Raw genomic sequence first — 21273 nt, 5'->3', positions numbered from 1 at the left:
TGTTTTGATGAAGAAACGAATACTTTCAATAATGTCACAATTTTAATAAGCGGGCTACTAATATATGTTGCAGCGCCTTGAGTAATTTGCAGAGGCTTTTTTTTGTTTTTGTTTTTTTTTGTTTTTTGTTTCCTTTAGCATTGTTTGTGCTTGCGGATATGAATTAAATTTGTGTATTTAATTGTATGATAATTTCTGTATTTTTATGCGGTTAAAATATAGCAATTAAACCTTATTTTTTCCAACATATATATATATAATTTATTTGCTGTGGAAAATCATTTCGGCGTTTCGATTTTCTGAAAAGATAAAGCTCTTTTTTTCTAGGCTTAAATGTCAAAATGGTCCCTGTGTTTTACCGCATCGGCCAATTTAGTCCCCACGTTATCAATTTGGCCAATTTAGTCTATGTGTTTATATATTTTAGCAATGTGGTCCTTCTTGTCAAAATTCAGTTGGAACAAAAGAAATTTTTTTTAAAATTAATTACAAATATTCAAATTCAAATAATAATAAAAACTTAATTATTAAAAGCGATGTTCTTGCATCCTCTAGCAAAGAAAGTGATAGTCAATCGTATTTTCTTGTCGCAATCATCTTCCTTCTCCACTACCAGCACACAATGTGTATTTTTTTGGGGTTGAAGTGGGTTTAGTGAGAGTGGCCATGGATTTGGGAGATGGTTGAGTTCTAAGCGTGAAATTTGGGGAGGCAAAACTTTTTTTAATTCCATTTTTAGATTGAATTTGGATATGTAATAATTAATTGCAGTTTTTTAAATTAATTTGAAATATTTTTTTTCCAGTTTTAACAAAATTTTGGCAAAAAGGATCACATTTGCTAACATATACAAACACAGGGATTAAATTGGCCAAATTGATAACACGGGGATTAAATTGGCCGATGAGGTAAAACACAGGGACTATTTTGACATTTAAGCCTTTTTTCTATGCTATGCACATAACGGGTTTTATTACAATGAAGGTTATTGGTGCTAAATGGAAAAAAAGAAGGTAAGGCCTATGCATTATGCAAGTTATATATGAAGGGTTTAATAAATGTTGTTTGGAAATCAATTCTAAAGTTTAATTTGAAGCTAATTGAAAAGTGAGGTGGGAGTAAGCAGAGTCGAAAGTTCAATAGTTGAGTGATGAACCAAAAAAAAATAAAAAATAAAAAAATAAACTCGGATCATTACAAATAAATGAAAAATCATAAATAAAAAAAACATGACACACACTGTTTAGCATACAATTTATTTCCAAGATATTAATTTCTTCCGGAACATACATAAAAGGAGGAAATAAAACGCGCACACACACAAAGAAGAAGAAGAGGGAACCCTAACTGAGAGCTATAACAGCACTCTGATTCTGACCTTTTGAGCTGCAGCATAGAGCTCACAAATCATATCACTCAATAATAGACTAATGATATATAATAGCAGCACTCTTATTCTGACCTTTTAATCTTCTTAATTGTCTTTGAAATGTATTTAAAAGCTTGGGAAAATCCTTCATACAAAGGAAATAGCGTGAGCCCAAACACAGAGACAGGAAGAAGGGCAACCACATAAATGAGGGACGTTGTCCAAGTCTTTTGATGATGAATCAAGAGCACAATAGTAGCAGTGAAGGTCAGCATGGTGGCTACCAGCGAGAAGAATAGAAGGGCGAATCCTAAATGCAGCCTGACGGGAAGAGAATGGTGAAAGTTTTCGTACTCAAACGGGGAAGTCAGGATAGAGAGAAACGTGCCCAAAGAAGTCAATGAGCAGATGAGCGAGATAGTGTCTGAAATAGTGAATGTGATGAAGAAAGGAGAATGACGGAGAACAGGAACCCGTCTGTTATCATTACCCCGGGGAACCGTAAAGGTGGCTGCATAGGCCACGGTGGCCACCAAAGCCGCTATGGTCGAGTACGACTGTACGACTGAGCTGTCTCTTTTATCCATCCTTTTGCCGACGTAAGAAGACTTGAATGCTCACTTTCAAAGAGCTCCTTCGCTGTCACACCCTGATTGTTCCGGTGCATGAAGTAATGAGGTGGCCTTATCTTTTCCACACGCTGTCCACAAATGGAAAATTGTTGAGGATGAACCATTTTGATCAGCGTAAACATAACTAGTTTCATTTCATATTTAATATATAACTATAACTAGCTCTCAGTTCAATGATACTTCTCTTTGCAATGTTCAAAGATAATTATTAAAATTAGGAATATATAAATAAAACTCACTCACCGCCATCCAACGCAATTCTTCTTGCAACTGAAATGCAGGACCACTTATGCGTTTAGTGTCTACAGAGTAAAAACTCATGTCTGCAACGTGGTGCAATATGGTGTTCCCATACTTATCAATCCTGTAAGCCAATCTTGACGTTGTCAATTTTCTCTTTTCTAAAATGTTAAAGATGGCTAGCCGACCATGCTTAATGGCCATGTGCAGAATGTTTTGTTCGTTGTCAATATCGTGCGCATCCACCGCTTGAGGGTGAGCCTTCAACATCTTTTTCACAATTTGTGATATTCCGGGGAAGCAATGGGGTGTATTTATAAGTAGATTTACTATTTTGTGATATTCCATTTTCTTTGCGAACACAATTATCAGCACCTTTTCCCACCTCTGAATACACCAGAGTAAATGTCTTGATGTCATCGGTTGGTTCTTCATATTTTGCCCATGAATAGTCCTCCTTCACCAGCAAATCAGTGAGTTCCGATAGTATTTTTCGATTTTGCATTTCCTCCAACATTATCGATTCGTCACCATCCTAGTAAGTTATAATCATTATATTATATATACGCATCCCTATTATTATTCAGTGGAGATATTGATGAAGAGAAGGAACAAAAAAGAAAAGAAAAGTGTTAGTATGAAAATTGTATTGTCATTTCCTAGACTCTAGCAAAGGTTGGGAATTAGTGTGTGAATATTGCTTACTGGAAGTTTTGGCGCAACACATTCAATCCCGGATTTTCGTAGTGCGACTTGATCGATGACAGGATCCGCCCCGGAATTTCGCGGACCCCGTCTTTGTTCCGATATCTTCTCAATGCCGGGCCCACTTATTAAGAAACCGAGACTTTCTACCAAAATTTTGATAGAGTCTCCCCTGTAATTTAAGCAAATCCAACAAAAAATTTCAACCTGCAACACACATAAAATAAAAATCCCAACCAGCAGCATGCTTTCATAATTCAACAAGTCATACTAAATGGCCTCCGGCCTCACAAGTAAAATCTACTATGGGCGATAACAGAGCATCTACTGAATTAAGATTACAAGAACAATTGAGTAGAAGAAATTACTCAAATCCTAACTAGGAATGTTCACAGTTCGAGCCTCATACACCACTTGCACGCTTCCTGGAGCGACTACTGGCTGGGGGGCGCAAAACAGAAAATATGTGAGTGGACAAAAACCAGATTTGCAGTTAAAAACAATATAGTAACCTCACTGTGTAAAAATAATGCTCAAGTCATGCGGGTTCACAATTCAATACTTAATTACTCAAAACATAATTCATTTAAAACTCTTCAAAACACAAGTCATCTCCTTTGTAAACCCCATTCTCTCAATCTTACAACTCCTGCCCAACCACTGAAAAACTCTAATTCTTCACTCACTCAACTATACATATACATATAAATATACATACATATATGTATATATATATAACTATAAATAGCTATACGATATACTCATCACACTACCTAAGTACCGGGGAAACAATCCAACTGGGGGAACGTTTGACTAGTCCACAGGATTTCCAGGTGCTATCATGCGTCTAGGGATGAGCGGTCCAACCGGGGGACGAAACTATAAAGCTCACACACCGGAACATCCAACGCCATGTGTAGATCCCAAACTATGTCCTACGCGCGCAGACAGGATCATCACACACCGGAACATCCAACGCCATGGGTGATGACCCTAAACACTATACAGAGTCTTTCCATGTGCCGGAACATCCAACGCTGCGTGTGGAAAGTCTAATAACTGGGGAAGGTACTTACATAGTGTAATCATACAACTTCTCTCAACAACCTCTCATAATCAAGTTCTTCCACAATACACTTCAACAACCCAAGTATCTCGCCTATAGAGAACATATATATACTTCCCCAAAATCCTTATAAAAATACACTCTCAATACCCAAAATACCAAACTCACAATATATTGCCAAAGCGCTATACAACATCAAATTCATCTCATGAATATAATATATTCAATAAGCCATTAAAACATTATGCAAAAATCCTTCATCAATAAAACCATGCATATGATTGAAAACAAAGTCCACTCACAAATATTCCCACGCCGCTTGACCACGTGAGCGTCCTGCCTGTTGAGTATGTGCATTCGAAACACCTATTTCGAGATACGAACCGTTAATTAATAAAAAAATTACGTCGAAGCGGAAATCACAAATTAAATGCTTAAATCCCCAAATTCCCAATACGTGCAAGTTGAATAAGGTATCCTAAGGTCCGATTACAGGTTTAGGAATCATTCACGATTTTACAGTTATCGCTAACCCGCAACTTTGCATTATTGAATCGGAACATTCGGGGCTCCGATTCATAATCCGTGAAGTCCCATACTGTCCTAGGAATACCTAGAACAACATAGTTTAATTCGGAAAAGATCTAATGGTCAGAACCTATCGAACCCGGATAACGCACAATATGCGAAAATCCGTTCTATAGTCAAACAACGTCCGAATTGAGATCCGCAAATTCCTATGCACTCGTGGCAACCTAAGGATCTCATCGGGTCAACTTGCAGCTTCACCAACCTTGCCCACGGCGCCGCCTCATGCGCCGGCAGCGCGTGTGTGTGTAGAGTAATTCTGGTGACGGAAAAACTCCACACCCGAGCTCACCCTTCCTATCCTAGCTTCTACTCAAGGTCAAGATCACTTCATTCAACTACGGGAAGGTCCAATTCGGGCGGCAATTGGCCGGAATTTCACTTTGAAATCCGACCAAAACCTAGGTTTTCTAATCGATTTCCTAGACAACAAATTGGTCCAAACCTATACAATAGTCAGCTAGAACTCGGAAAATGAATGAGAAATCATACCTCACTCACCGGGTTTGGGCGGCGGAGGCGGCAGCGCAACGACGGGAAAGCTCCTGTTCGAACCAGTCGAGCTCATGGCCGGAGTTCGTGGTTTCTGACGGGGAAAACTAGCAGGTCTTGACCGGGACGTCGAGGAGAAGCTAAAGGGATCGGTCTCGTGTCCTGCCGTGGCTGGAGCTGAGAGAGCCGAAGAAAGAGAGGGTCGGTGTCGGGGGGAGAGAGAGACTGAGGAGAGAGAGAGAGCGTTGAGAGAAGAGAGAGTTTAGGTGAAAAATCTAATTTTTACTAAACTTTTTGAAATATTTACAGTTTTACCACTGATAATGTTTTGATCACCAAATCTTCGTTACAACTCCGTTTCAAGCCTACCCTACGAATTCGTCTCAATACCACCTACCCAAAAGTATCATTTGTGGTTCCAAAATCCTTCCGGATAAGAAAATGACCAATTTACCCCTACCCCAAGGGTAAATTCGTAAATCATTTTAAATCAATTAAAATAGACACTTAATTTGGAGTCAGGGTGTTACAATTGATATGAGGAAGCTGATTTCAGGTAAATCATGACATAATCATGCATTCATTATAGGATTCCTAATTGGAGTTATTTTCAATCAAGTATTTTTATGTTAATCTTATTTTTAATAGGATTAGATTTTATGTCTCAAAATTACTTTCCTAATTGTACTCGATTTTGATTTACGTTAAAATATCAGCGTTTTGGTGTCATCACTTTGAGTACATATTGAATCATAATTCATATTCGTAATTGGATAGTAGTTTGTCTTCTAGTTGGCGTCTTAATAAAGTGCATATATTGGATCAGGTTGTAGTGTTATAGTTGGAGAGAATTACTGCTCTCTTGGGTTTTTCTTCTTCAGGAAAAAACATGTATTGAATAAAAAGGGGTGGTTTTCTATTCAAACGTGGGCTTTTCAACGTGTTGAACTTTTGGGGATATAGAATTTGTTTTTAGAAAGCTGCTGTGCATATATTTCAGATAAGTCATTAAATGTTCCTTGTTTACTTGTGATTTATTATATCCTTTCATCATTCATATTGCATTCATTTGTATTGTTAGGTGACTCATACGGTTGAGGGCACCAACACCGACTGTTCAATGATTCAAAGATTCAAAGATTAGGCTAAACGGTAACCGTCTGATTGTGCAATCGCGAGCAATCCGACCATTCGATTCAGACCAAACTTGCAGGACATGTATAATAAACCTTGTTGAACCCATAGGAACTTTCGGATTGAAAATCGGAAGTCATGGGCCCCATGGGCCCAGTTGACCAAATTTGAAAAGTTTGACCACTCGGTTGACCGAGCGTCTTCTGTGGTTATTCCATCACTCGAAACACATAGTTGAACCTTGGGAACTTCCTGTCCGTCATACACACTTGAATCCCAAGAAACTAGGAATTTATTTTAAAGTTCTCATTCGAAGTATTTAAATTAATTTAGTCTTCGTATTCTTAAATAGGTACTTTGACCCAACGTACGCAATAGGCAGGACTATTATGGAAGTATTGGAATTATATTCGAATAATTGTGGCTTATGAATATTTTGAATGGATATGTTCTATTTTTGAGAATGTTATTTATACTTGGATATGTGTTGAGTACATGTGTTTGTTGAAAATAGTTTATGAAATGTGGATTGGGTTGTGGTTAAGTTAGTTTTGAGTGCTATTAGCATTACCCTATGTACCTCCCTGGATTTTTTGAATTGGAAATTTGGAACTATGGGATATTTGGATATGTCAGAACCCGGGTACCCTTGACGAGGTGTTTCATAGACAATTAGTGGGGTTAGTCTGCGCGCGTAGGATTTGTCATAGGCGTACGAGTATTGAGGATTCTGCTGTATGTGCTGGTGAGCCTAGTCCCCTGGTTGGATGGCTCATTCTCTAGCCACATGGTCAATTGAGGATTTTTCCACGTGGTATAGTCAAACAATCCCCCGGTTGGATTGTTTCCCCAGTACAAGTTTGGTAATGGCCATACTTATATATATATATATATATATTATATTATATATGTATATATAGATGCCTATACATTCATTCTTGTTTATCGGTGAGGATACTTCCTCGCTCGCAGTGCCAATGAGCACGCAATTCAATATAATAGTTTGGGGAAAATGGAAAAGGTTTTGGAATGGGATGGGTGTTAATATGCTATTACGAGAATATGGATTCCACAATGGTTTTGACTTAGCTATATATATACTTTGGTTTTGAATGCATGTCGTTTTTAGCATCATTTTCTAAACGGTGGGGTCATTATAGGTTGTTTTCAAATATAACGAAACTTTGTTCTTGTCCACTCACACATTTTCTATTTTGTGCCCCCCAGGCAGTAGATAGACTCGTACCGAGCGGTCCAATCGAGATAGTCACTTCTGAGCCCAATCTCTTGTTGGATGATTTTTCTTCGTTTTATTTCCGTTGAACTTTTTGTTTCACTTGTAAAATGAATTTCATTAGATATGCTCTGTTCCTGCCCATGCTAGGGTTAGATGTAAGGTCGGAGGCCTATTATGCAAACTGCATGAATTTACATTGTGCATGCTGCCGGTTGGTGTTTATAATTGTGTTTTTAACTGGTTGAAAATTTTGGGAAATATCCATTTTTCAGGGGAGACTCTGCTGAAATTTCAGTAGAAAGTCTTGTCTCTTTTTAGTAAGTGGGCCCAGCATCAGTTTGATGTTGGAAATACCACAGGATTCGTTTCGGATTCCGAGGATTTCAGGGTGGGTCCTGTCAATTCTCAAATAAGATTATTTGAGGGATCCCTCAACTAAAGCTCTCTATGTGTGTACACACACACACACACACACACACACACACACACACACACACATATATATTTATATTTATATATTGAAGGGAAATCACTTGAATCCGAAACCATTTGACCACTCAATTAGATGGGTGTTATTATAGTATATTCTTGAAGCACCGTGCTCGTCTATTTTGTTGGCCTTAATTAGATGCCTTAATGATTTTCAATTTTCATAATTTTTTGCAAGGACAATCCATGAATGAACATGTTAAAAATAGATTGTTTGGATCGTTCAAAAAAAGTTCGTAAGGGACCCTAAATGATGTCTCCTGAAATAAGCTTATTTGAGGGACACCCCTTGTAGGCCCCACTCCGGATTGTATTTCACTAATCCAAACAGTCTATTTTGTAGATACAAAGATCATCTCTACAAAAAATCACTTGAATATGATATCATTTGACCACTCAATTAAGTTATTGAAATTTTAGCATTTTCTTGAAGCACCGTGTTCATTGATTTTGTAAGACACAATTGGATGTCGAAACGGTTTCCGGTTTGTCTAATTTTTTGTAAGGATGATCTATGAATGGAGACCTTAAAAATAGATGGTTTGGATCATTGGGAAAACAATTGTAGGTTACCCTAAAGGGCATCCCTCAAATAATTTATTTGATGGATTCCTCAATAGAAAGGGACTATATATATACATATATATATATCCTGTCTAATGTTTAGATATTCCCTCAAAGATTATCTGTGCAAAAATAATTTGAATCCGAAATCATTTGACCACTCAATTAGATTTGTTATTTTAGTAATTTCTTGAAGTACCATGTTCGTCGATTTTGTTGCTTGCAATTAGATGCTTTAATGATTTTCAATTTATTTTATTTTTTACAATGAAGATTTATGAATGAAGATGTGAAAAATAGATGGTTTGGATCGTTTAAAAAAAAAAAATCATAGGGGTACTCCAAGGGGTATCTCTCAAATACAATTAAAGTCTAAACCCACACCAGGTTTAACAAAAAAGTTTCTTAGTGCTATTTGGACGGTATTTATTGGCCATATTGATGACCCTAAACCATAGTAGCAACACCTTTTCATAATATGGAAAAATAACTTTTATTTTTTATTTTTAACAAAATAAGTTGTTTTTAAGATTTTATGCAAGGATGACATTATATATCATAGACACAAACAAAACACACACACACACATATATAACTTTGAAAGTTTGATTAATTACCCGTAGTCTTCCTTGAACAACTAGACTGGCAAGGCTGACTGATCTTGCTCTCCAAGTCATTGTAACACCCCGACTCCAAATTTAATCCCATATTTAAATTATTTAAGTGAAATTACGAAATTACGAAATTACTCTTTGAGTAGGGGTATTTTGATCATTTTATTACCCGGAAAGAGTTTGGGGCAGTCACGGGTATTTTTAGGTAAATCGTACTGATATGAGTTTGTAGACACGTAGTGGGCTCAAATAGGAGTTTTAACGAAGAAGTTACGAGCAAAACATCACCAGTGGTAAAATCGTAAATATTTCAAAATGAGTTTTTGATTAAAAAAAATTAAAAAACCCTATCTCTCTCTCTCTCTCTCTCTCTCTCTCTCCCCTCTCGCGAACAGCCCCCTCTCCCCTTCGTTTTCACAGTCGCCACCCTCCAAGGCTGTTGCCTCCACCATAGTCAACAACCGGCCTCGAAACCGATTGGTCTCAGCCATCCCCGTCCACTGTGCTCGCCGGAATTCGTCGATAACGAGCCAGTTTTGACATAACTTCTCACCGCTTGATCTCTCTTCTCCGGCCACCAATTCTGTCGGGTGAGGTATGGTTTCTCATCTATTTTCCGAGCTCTAGCTGTCTATGGGATATGACTGGATCGATTTGCTATCTAGAAAATCGATTTGAAAACCTAGATTTTGGCCGAATTTCAAAGTGAAATTTTGGCCAGTTGCCGTCTGAATTGGACCTCCCCGTAGTTGAATGAAGTGATCCTTGCCTCGAGTAGTAGCTAGAATGGGAAGGGTGAGCGGCGGTGTGGAGTTTTTCCGTCGCCAGAATTTACTCTACACACCCACCCGCTGCGACGGGTGTGGCGGCATATGGGCAAAGGGGTGAAGCTACAATTTGTCTTGATAAGGTCCTCAGGTTGTCACGAGTGCGTAAGATTTCACAGATCTCGATTTGGACGTCGTTTGACTATCGAACGGATTTCGCATATTGTGCGTTATCCGGGTTCGATAGGTTTGAACCGTTGGATAGTCTTAGATTTATTATATTTTAGTCTGGACATCCCCAGGATCGTATAGGATTCGACGGATTGTAAAATGGAGACCCGGATACTCCGAAAATGCGAACCTTAGGGCTAGGTTCATCGTAACCGTCCGATCGTGCGATCATGAGCGATCCGACCGTCTGAGCTGGACCAAAGTTGCAGGACGGGTGTCCTAAATCTTGTAGGACCCATAGGAACTTTAGGTAGGCTTGAATCGGAATTTGAAGGTCGTGGGGCCTGTGGGCCTGTTTGACCAAGTTTGGGTAGTTTGACCCTTGGTTGATCATGAGTCTTCTGTGGTAGTTTTACTTTCATAGGAGTATTATAATGACCCTAGTGACAGGTCTTGAGCATTGTTGAGCTATGTTGACAAGGTTGAGATTTTTAGAGTGTTTATTATTATTGTAGGAAACTCTTAGATATTATTTTAATAATTGAAATTATGAAATTTATGTTTATGTGCGTGATTGTTGGTCCAAAAATAATATTATTTTCCTGATGAAATTACGTTTTAGTCTGCTATAGACTGGTATCACTAAATTGTGATTACCTCTAGTATTAGTTTACAAAATTGAGAGTATGTCAGTTTGAAGTGCTATACGCACTACCCTAAAGTACCACCCTGTGTTTGTCAGGTCACCCGTGGCATAGGATTTTCCGACGGGATGATAGACCCCATAATGGCGTTGGAATTTCCGGCGTATGGGGAGATTATGTGATTGTTAACTCCCATGTGACGTAGGTTTTCCAGCGTGAGGACAGACCCCATATGTGGCGTTGAAATTTCCGGCGTATGGGGAGATGCTATGATTGTTAGGTCACACGTGGCGTAGGTGATCCGGCGTGCTGACAGACCCCATACGTGGCGTTGAAATTTTCGACGTATGGGGAGATTATATGATTGTCAGGTCACCCGTGGCGTAGGATTTTTTGGCGGGATGACAGACCTCATATGTGGCGTCAGAATTTCCAGCATCTAGGGAGATTATGTGATTGTCAGGTCCCAGGTGGCGTAGGTTATCCGGCGTGAGGAGAAACCCCATATGTGGCGTTGGAATTTCCAGCATATGGGGAGATTATGTGATTGTTAGGTCTCGCGTGACGTAGGATTTTCCGGCGTTGAGATTGACCCCATACGTGGTGTTGAAATTTTCGGCATATGGGGAGATGATATGATTGTTATGTCACACGTGGCGTAGGATTTTCCAGCGTAATGACAGACCCCAAATATGGCGTTGGAATTTCCGGCGTATGGGGAGATTATGTGATTAACAGAGAGATGAATAAAGGTATATTGTGTGTTTGGAATCAGAATTTAGTGGGAAGAACTACGTGTGGCTTGATCCCTCAGTGAGGGTACGTAGGCAGCCTAAGGTTATTAGGTGCAGCTCCTGACATAGATCTGATTGTATTAGGAGGTTAAAACCTCGTATGATGAAATTAGAAAAGTTTGATGATGTATGTTGTATTTAGTATTCATAATTCATAGTTGAGTTTATTATGTGCCTTGCTGAAAGCAAGATTTGGCTCAAGAGCTTTGTGGGTAGTTTGGTTTTGCTTCGATTTTTGTGAGGGCCGAAGGCTGAGTTTGTGAATTGCATGAAATTATATTGTGTGTGCTACCAGTTGGGTTATTAAATGTGTTTTATGCAGGTCAAGAAATTTGGGGAATGATCAATTTACAGGGGAGACTCTGCCAAAATTTCTGCAGAAAGTCCCGGTCTTTAGTAAGTGGCCCGATATCGGGGTGATGTCGGGAATTACACAGAATTCGTCTCGAGTTTCGAGAAATTCGGGGCTGGTCCTGTCAGTCATCCTTTTGATTCGGTGGGACATCGTCAGTTGTCAATTGGCCAACTGTCCTTGTGGAATTTGTTTAGGCCTTCCCAGATGCCGCTCATGAAAAATTCATATGGCTCTTTTGCGATACTCAATGCCTTTCCTCTACTTTCAATACTTTCAACCTCAGCATCGCTCGCCTCCTCCATCTCTTGCTATATTATTTTTCGACTCAATTCATTGCTCGCCTCCTCCATCTCCAGTACTCTATGTAGCAGTTCAAATCTTTTAAAAAGAAAAAGTAGTAAAGCAAAAGTAGAATAACAAGTTATAAGGATCAGCCATGATTCACGTTTTGGTACCGCGGCTAGGTATAAGCAAAAGTAATAAAGCAAAGTAGAATAACAAGTTTAAAGAAGCATAAAGTAAACTAAACTTTACTGTTTGCTTATCGCGATTTTTTTCTTCGAGTTTTTGATAAATTATTTACGCAATCCGATAATTTCCATCCATGAGCCACTAATCTACTCGCCACCTCGCCAAAAATTGGATAATAGGAGTTGCACTCAAGGGGATTCAAACCCCCTGCCCTGCGCTTCAATACCTGCCACCGTCACTCTGCATCTTGTTTTGTGATATGTTCCATTTCTTTAATATGGATACATATTTAGACTTGTGTGAAGGTATATGTTATTATTATAATCTAACCTCATCAATAACATGCTCCTCTCATTCAATTTTTTTCTCACAATTTCTTTGTTCATATGTTAAAAAAAAAAAAAATTTACCTCTTTCTCACCAATATCCTGAACCCCAAGATAATATTATTTTTTTGGAAAAACATCAAAAGACCCCCTCAAGGTTTGGGGTCATTCTTAATATGGATCACCGGGTTTTAATGTTATCATTTTACACCCCATAGTTTTCAAATTCGGCCAATTTACACCGTCCATCAAGTTCACCATTAGATTTTCTATTAAATAGGTGACATGGCAATTGTGGTACCCACTTTGATGCTAATGTGTGAACAAAAATAATAAAAAATTCTTTAATAATATTATTAAATTAGATTTATAAAAACAGAAAAAAATAAAATAAAATCTCCACTCTCTTTTTTCTATCTCCCTCCCTCTCTCTGCCCAGAACTTGAAAACCCCACCCACATCTCCAACCCATCTCCGACCACCTCCCCAGCCAACCACCACTGAAGCCATACAAACCCCACCCACATAAAGGAAAATGAAGAAGAAGAAAAAGAGAATAAAGAAAAAAGACTACAGAACCCCCACCTTAACTTGGTTTCTGGTTCCTTGATATTAGTGTATAAGATGTGAGCTAAGTAAATAAGCCTTGTTTGTTAATTGAGTATTCATTTAGTCTGATTATGACTGATGTTAGGCGTTAGTAAAGCTAAAGTGGTAGTTGCCACTTGTAAGAATTCTAGATAGCAGTTTTGGATGAAGGGCTGTGATTCTCTGTGATGTCAGAGAATCCAGCTATCATTTCTGTTATAGCTCACACTGAGCATGTTGATGTAATACACAGAAAAAATGCAAAAATAGCAATACACTGTTACATTGATTCTCACTCTTCTCCCTTGCTCTTTGCTTTCTTTTCCTCACTCAAAACACTGAGAACTCTAACACTTGAGAGAGAGAAAGTTTTTTTTTTTTTTTTTTTTTCTAGTTGTTGGGTTGTGTTTATTTCAGCATATTTCTTGTTCTTTTGATTGTTAGCTTTATGTTCTCTCACCTAGAAGAGAAGACCGAGGAGATTAATGTTGGGCCGATCAACACAATGAGGGGACCATGTGGGTTTTTTGACGGTTGAGATTTTGCCCTTGCTGTTTCTGTTCAAAACTCTAGCTTTGCTAGAGTTCAAGTAGTTAATGAGGGAGAATCTGATTCAGGAAATGAATGTAAGTTTGGAGATGATAGGCAGGATGACCAGTCATATAGGAAACTATGTGAAAATTTCAATGAAACCTGTAATTTCAAAGAACAAAATCATATGTTAGAACAAAAGGTCAAAGAACTTGATGAATTGAATGAAACTCTCAAAATGACCAAAAAGAAGTTGAGTGATATTTGGTATGAGAATGAAGTTGACATGTATGAATTGTATCATAAAGTTAGCACTCTTGAAAAAGAAAATTCTAATTTGATTGAGAAGTTGAATATGCTTAAAAATGACAAATCCTTGTTTCTTCATAGACTAACTTTGTTTGAGTTTGATAAGTCATTAGTTGAGCATGAAAATGTAGTCGTGCATGATAATTTTGTGGTTGAAATTTCTATTTTGAGCTTAGGAATTTTGAGCAAAACCCTTTTGTTCATTTCAAGAAAGTAAATGGTAACTCACTTCAAACTCAAGTGAATGATCTTCTTTATAAAGTTGTCAAAATTCCTAAGTTGATCTCTTTGCTTTATTAAGTTTCAAAAGTGAAGCAAGTTCGGGTCAAGAAGGAAGACCATGTTCTTCTTCATGTTGGTGACTAGTTTCTTCGTGTTATGTATATAGACCATTCTCTTGTTTATATGTGCTTCATGGAGTCTAGATACATTGTCATGTATGTGCATTTTACTTGTTATTTTCTTTATTTTGGTCTCATAGTTTCACTTTGTGCACATCAGTCATCTCTCACAGTACCTTGGATCTAATGTTCATTCAAACTTCATGATGTGTGAGATCTTGTAGATGTTTGAGTAATTGACTTAAGGTATTTTCTTATATAAGTGATCTTGGTGAAAACAATGTCTTGCTAGTTGTGCATATTGAGAAGCAACTAGTTGTTTTTTCTCTCAACCGCTATTGATTTCCTTCAAAGATCTACTGGTTTGTGCAAAATGGATTAACTTGTGTTTTAGGCTTGCATGTTCTTATATTTGATTTGTGATGAATCTGTGCTTGGCTTATTTGTTCAGAGGTCAATGACTAGTAATTGACTAGTCATATTGTTACTAGGAACAATTAATCATTGTTGCCTTAGATCTGTTTATTGGGGTTTTAATTTACCCCCTTCACCTAAGTACCAATTTCAATAGTGTATTTCTATTTAATAAATATCCATGAGCTTTAATCCCCCATATTTGGCATATATCATTTCTTAGTTTCTCAACTTATTATTTAATTTTGTTTTATGCAAATTTTCACGTTTATTTATTTAAAGTTTCTCTTTTCCCTGTCGACTAATGTAGATGAGTTCATGGACTCCTTGCACTTGGATTTCCCTCACATACTTTTAGCCTTTTAAATGTTACCCGTATCCTGAAAAATTCTTAGAAGAAACCACCCAGAAAGACCCATGCCAGAAAAATAGTTGTGACTTACTATTTGTTTATCGTGATTCTTTTCCTTTGAGTTTTTGATAAATTATTTACGCCATCCGATAATTTCCATCAATGTCTCCTTCGATACCTGCCAGCGCCACTCTGTCAGAACCCTTAAAATATGAGAGCCGGCTTTGGTAGGAATGATGTAATTATGCATAAGAAAGAAAAATGAAAAATGTAAAGGTTCAAATATAAACGTTCAAAACAGCAAATATTACTTTATAAAAAGGGAATACATATATATCGGATGTGAAGAATGGAATATTATATGCCTTCAAAAGCTTCTTTTTTTGTGAAGAATGGAATATTATATGCAAACAAAAGCTTCTTTTTTTGGCGTTTTTCTGATATTCCAAAGTGTTTTCCAACCCATGGTTCACGTAAAGCAAACAAAAGCTTCTTTTTTTCTGATATTGCAAACATAAGTGTTTTTCTGATCCTCATCCTCATATGCATGGAAATGACCAACTTAGCCCTGTTTTTACCTATATAAGCAACAAAAAGCATTGGATGGAAGACGTATATTGAAGAGATGGAGGAGTCCAAAAATGACTATATGGTCTGTGCAAGGGATCTCAAAATCATTTGGTCTAGAGACCGTCGTTACTGGCGATGGGTCAAAGAGACAGAAAACAGGTAACGAAAACTTCATTACATAACTTATGGTTTTTCATTGCAGTTACGTTGCTGAACTGTTACATATATGCTATCAGTAATCTCAATCCTAACTTCGATTTCATTGCAGTTACGTTGCTGAACTGTTAAATGTATGTTGGCTAAAAGTGAGTGGAAAAGTTGAGAACCCAAACCTGTCACCAGGAACTCAGTATGAAGTTGTACTTGTGGCCAAGATGAAAACTAGAGCTTATGGATGGGATGCTCCAGTGAATTTCAAATTCACTCACCCAGGTGGTACAAAGGACTGGACCATTAATTTGGGGGATAAGTTTAAGGATAGTAAAGATCAATGGAAAGATATTAAGTTGGGTGAGTTTAATGCATCCGCAAATCCAGGGGACATCGAGTTTTGGCTGTATAAATATGGTGGGAAATGGAAGAGCGGACTTGTTATCAAGGGTGTTGCCGTTCGACCAAAGAGCTAAGTTGCAGAATATTATTGTAATAACTAGTTGCCAAAAATTCACATTTTGCTTTCAATCTTAATGCCATCTACACCTTCCCATCAGTGGCAGAGCCAGGATTTTGGGTGGAGGGGCCAATATATTAGGATTTAAGGTTGATTTCTTTCCTTGTGTTAAGCTTATAAATAACTAAATAACCGATTATCTTTAATTTCCTATTTTCTTTCCCATAATCCTTGCAGCAGTGGTGGTTTCGATTAGCAAGAGCCATGCTGCTCATGATCTCATTTCCATTTTTTTTTTTTTTTTTTTTTTTTTTGATGATAAGCGATAGAATATTATTGATGTGAAAAAGCAATACAAGAAGTTTGAACTCGTATCAAGGGCCAAAGAAATTCCTTGGTCACGAATTACAATCTTCGTACAATATATCAGAAATAAAATCAGGAGGTTCCTCGAACCAGTATAAAGAACCCCCAATATGCAAGGCAAAACGAGCTAAACGATGAGTCACACCATTAGCGATTTGATAACCCCTTTCCATCGCCAATATTGTACCTGTTCTTGCCGCCAAGGCCTCAACTTGTGACGCAGAGAAAACATTAGTGAATTTAATTGCACAACCCGCCACAAATTTGCCCGTGGAGTCTCTCACAACCACACCAACGCCACCCTCCGTGGTCCCTGGCTGCCAAGCACCGTCCACATTTATTTTAAGACTGTTCTCATGTGGTGGTTGCCACATTTGTTTTATCTGACCTTGCCTACTTTGAGACCCCAAGCAATTATTAACCCGCAAAAAATCCTGTAGCCTCAGAGATGCATGCAAGCTGACATGTTCAGGCCGACTCTTCTTATTATTCCATAGCAATCCATTTCGTGCTTCCCAAATTGCCCAACCCACCATGAGAAAGGTTGCAAAGTCATGACAGCTTAGTTGCTCTGCACAGCGAAAGACCCAATCCTTTGGTGAATGAGCATCATTGGTCCACCTGCTGCTACTTAATGTCGAACTACGCCAAGCACAGATTGCAAACGGGCAGTCTCGAAGGATATGAATTGAAGATTCGACTGGGCCCGCACATAGCATACATTCCTCATCTAGAGACACCTTTTTCCGTGCCAAATTTGCTTTCGTAGGTAATATTCCAGAGATAACACGCCACCAAAAAATCTTGACTCTGGCTGGCACAAAGGCTTTCCAAAGGAGAGACCAATTCCTAGCAACTGCATCCGAATTTGAGGAGGATGCCCTGCCAGTGGAGGAATGCAAAGATCTGGCTACGTGGTAGGCACTCTTAACTGTGAACATACCTTTTTTATCATAATGCCACACCAACATATCGGGTGTCAAACGCAGACTTAGCGGGATAGAGCGAATGAGCATCACTTCTTCAGGAAAGAAAACATTTTGCAGCAGTGGGGCATTCCATTCCCGTGAGTCGCCATGAATTAAGTCTGATACTTTTGTGATAGCACTGTGCTCAGGCTTGGGAGAGAAGATCCGAAAGCTATTGGGTTGTGGCAACCACCGATCCTCCCATATGCCAATTGTATCCCCGCTCCCTACTTGCCATCTGGAGCCTTGAATAATAACTGTTCTTGCTTCACAAAGACTTTTCCACACAACAGAGGCATGAGGACTTACCACAGTTTCAAGAAAAGAACGAGTTGGAAAATATTTAGCTTTAAGTACTTTCGTGATCAGGGAGTTCGGATTCTGGAGAAGGCGCCACCCCTGTTTGGCCAACAAAGCTAGATTAAAAGCGTGCAAATTTCTGAAGCCCAGGCCTCCCTCTTCTTTTGGAGCGCATAACCTGTCCCAAGCCATCCAATGAATTTTCTTGTTTCCAGTAGAACTATTCCACCAGAATTGTGCAACCAGCTTGTTGAGATCCTCGCAGACATATTTAGGTAATAAAAAATAGCTCATTGTATAGATTGGTATCGCCTGTGCTACCACTTTGATTAAGATTTCTTTTCCGGCGCCGCTTAACAACTTTCCTTTCCAGGTTTGTAATTTTTTCCAGAGGCGCTCTTTTAAGTGGTTAAAACTGGCACCCTTCTTCTTATCCAGCACCATAGGAAGGCCTAAATATTGACTATGGTGATCAACACAAGGGATACCCATAAATTGCGCTAGCATCAGTTGATCTCCCCTATGAACATTCTTACAGAAACATACTGCACTTTTTTGGAAATTGACCTGTTGTCCTGACGCACGCTCATAGGTATCAAGGATATCTTTGAGAACCATACAATCAGCCATGTTGGCCCGCGCAAAGAGAAAACTGTCATCCGCGAAAAAAAGGGGGCTGATAGCAGGAGCGCCTCTGCAAATGGAAACACCTTTAAGAAAACCCTTCCTTTCCTTTTGTGCAATTAGTGCTGTGAGACCTTCAGCACACAAAAGAAAAAGATAAGGGGACAGGGGGTCTCCTTGACGAAGACCTCTAGATGGGTGAAGGAAGCCATGAGGAGTCCCATTAATCACAAAGGAGTAGCTCACAGTTGAGATACAAGTAAGCATTAGCTGAATCCACTGCTCTGCAAAACCCAATTTTCGCATAATAGCTGCAAGAAAACTCCATTCAATGCGATCATAAGCTTTGCTCATATCCATTTTTAGTGCCATGAATCCTTTCTTACCTCGCCGACGTCTACGAAGGTAATGAATTATTTCAGTTGCAAGGATGGTGTTATCTGATATAAGCCTCCCGGAAATGAATGCACTCTGACTGGGAGATATGATTTTGTCAAGGATAAGCTTTAATCTGTTTGCTAAAACCTTCGTGGCGATTTTAAACAAAACATTGCATAAACTGATCGGGCGCAGCTGGGACATGTCTTTTGGGTGCTTCACTTTTGGGATGAGGACAACATGAGTGAAATTTATTTTTTGAAGTAGGCGACCTGAAGTAAGAAAGTCCTTGATAGCTCTTGTGACATCTGATCCAACAATATGCCAATATTTTTGGAAAAAAATTGGAGGCATCCCATCGGGACCTGGCGCTTTGGTCAGGTACATCTGAAAAACTGCTTCGTGAATCTCTGCATCACAATAGTCTGTGAGTAATAGATTATTCATATCCGGTGTGACTCTCGATTCCACAGCATCAATGATCTCTCCCTCACTTCCAGAGGCAGATGAAGTGAAGAGATGTGTGAAATAGTCCAACACAACAGATTGCAGGCCCTGTTCATCCTCACGCCATCTTCCAGTATTATCCCTCAAGCCTTTAACATAATTTCATTGCTTTCGATTGCTTGCTCTTTGATGGAAGAAACGTGTGTTTCTATCTCCTTCTTTTAGCCAAGAGACTTTAGATCGCTGCTTCCAGAAGGCTTCCTCCCTAGAGAGAAGAGAATCAAGTTGGGACATGAGGAGGTGGTATGTTGCTGTTGTGTTCTCAGAATTGGGTTGTCTCCACACCACATCTAACTGGCTACGCACCCGCTGGATTTCAGCCTTGGTAATACCAAACATTGATCGTTGCCATTGCATAAGTTGGATCCTAGTGGTTTTAATCTTCTCACACACTTGGTACATGAGTGTGCCTGTAAAAGAAGTGTTCCATGCATTGGCAATAATACTTTTGCAGTCCTCGTATTGTGTCCACATGCTCTCAAAGAAAAAACTCCTTCTTCGCCATGGCTTCATGGTCGGTGAAGCTTGTAGAAGAATGGGGAGATGGTCTGAACGGCACGGCTCGAGGTGGTGAACTGTCGCTTGTGGAAAGAGCGATCGCCATTCACAATTAGCGAGCACCCTATCCAATCTTTCTTTTATTCCGCCATTTCTTGTGCTAAACCAAGTAAAAGTTGCCCCCTCAAAGCCCATGTCATCAAGATGGCAATCCGAAATAGCTTCTTGAAAGGCCAACATTTGTCGGACAGGGCGTATAAGACCCCCTTCTTTCTCATTGGCGTAAAGAAGCTCATTAAAATCGCCCATGCAAACCCAAGGGAGACGGGATTCGCTAGCAAGATCACGAAGTAAGTTCCAAGAGAGATGTCTATCTTCAGTAGCTGGATAGCCATAGAAGCCAGTGAGATGCCAATGTAGTGAGTCTCCAATACCTCCTACTTCAGCATCGATATGGTGGGTGGAAGAGGATCAAATAGCTAAGTTCAACTCAGATTTCCATAATAGACAGAGGCCCCCAGACAGTCCTATAGCATCAACAACAAAGCAATAATCAAAACCCAATTGTTCTTTTATTGAATTAAAATTACGCTGCTTACAGCGAGTTTCACAAAGAAATACAACCATAGGATCTTTTGCAACGACCAAAGGTCGTAAATCTTGAACTGTCAGAGGGTTCCCAAGCCCTCGGCAGTTCCAACTTAAAAGACTTATAGCTGTCGGCGGGACTGAGCTGTCTCAGCCACCGCCGTTGAGAAGTTGGAAGGTGTGGGTGCCCGTGAACATAGTTTCTTATGCTGTTGAGCCTCCGCATTCCAGTTGGTAAAGGGCCAAGCTCGTTTCTTCCCTCCCGCTGCATGTGTTGCAGAGTCATGTGCATATGCAGTGGGAGTACGTGCATGCTTCCTTTTTGCTCCATGCTTTCTCTGTTTCCCCTTTGTCAGACCAGAAGGTGCGCTCTTACGGATCAAGGGACCAAGTTGAAAAGGGTCCGAGCCCAATGATAGGTTTGGGCCTGCATCTCCACAGTTGAAATGGGCACTTGTAGAAAATTGGGCCCCGATTGTTTCAGTACTCAACCACTTGGCAGGTGGTTGAGGGTACGAAGTAGGGTCCATGCTGTCCTTGCCGTTACTCTTCAAAAAATTCATTTGGCCATCTCCACTATTAATGCCAATATTCCCAGAATCTTGAATTAATTGGTGGTGATCAATTAAAGGGACCCCAAAAACGGTGGGATTTTGGCTATCTGTAACCCC

The 21273-nt window shown here is 39.2% G+C and overlaps 1 protein-coding gene and 1 pseudogene across 1 annotated transcript; one reads left to right on the top strand and one right to left on the bottom strand.

The window, feature by feature from the left end:
• Positions 1–1516: 1516 nt before the first annotated feature.
• LOC117636966 lies at positions 1517–2758 on the bottom strand (annotated as a pseudogene).
• A 13061-nt stretch (positions 2759–15819) lies between these two features.
• On the top strand, positions 15820–16470 carry LOC117637966 (protein PHLOEM PROTEIN 2-LIKE A1-like). The gene is made up of 2 exons (XM_034373035.1): positions 15820–15922; positions 16032–16470. The coding sequence occupies exons 1-2, from the start codon at positions 15843–15845 to the stop codon at positions 16387–16389; spliced, it is 438 nt and encodes a 145-aa protein (XP_034228926.1). The 5' UTR covers positions 15820–15842; the 3' UTR covers positions 16390–16470.
• Positions 16471–21273: the final 4803 nt, after the last annotated feature.

The sequence above is a fragment of the Prunus dulcis genome, chromosome 8 (assembly GCF_902201215.1).
Source record: "Prunus dulcis chromosome 8, ALMONDv2, whole genome shotgun sequence".
NCBI lineage: Eukaryota > Viridiplantae > Streptophyta > Magnoliopsida > Rosales > Rosaceae > Prunus > Prunus dulcis.
The sequence above is the reverse complement of the archived record's forward strand: the minus strand, read 5'-3'. Positions and strand labels throughout refer to the sequence as shown.

Bases quoted from the DNA above. Each gene is read 5' to 3' on its own strand.
- LOC117637966 (XM_034373035.1), top strand. From the start codon at position 15,843: ATGGTCTGTGCAAGGGATCTCAAAATCATTTGGTCTAGAGACCGTCGT. The intron at 15,923-16,031 runs GTAACGAAAACT...ATTTCATTGCAG, and splicing joins GTCAAAGAGACAGAAAACAG to TTACGTTGCTGAACTGTTAA.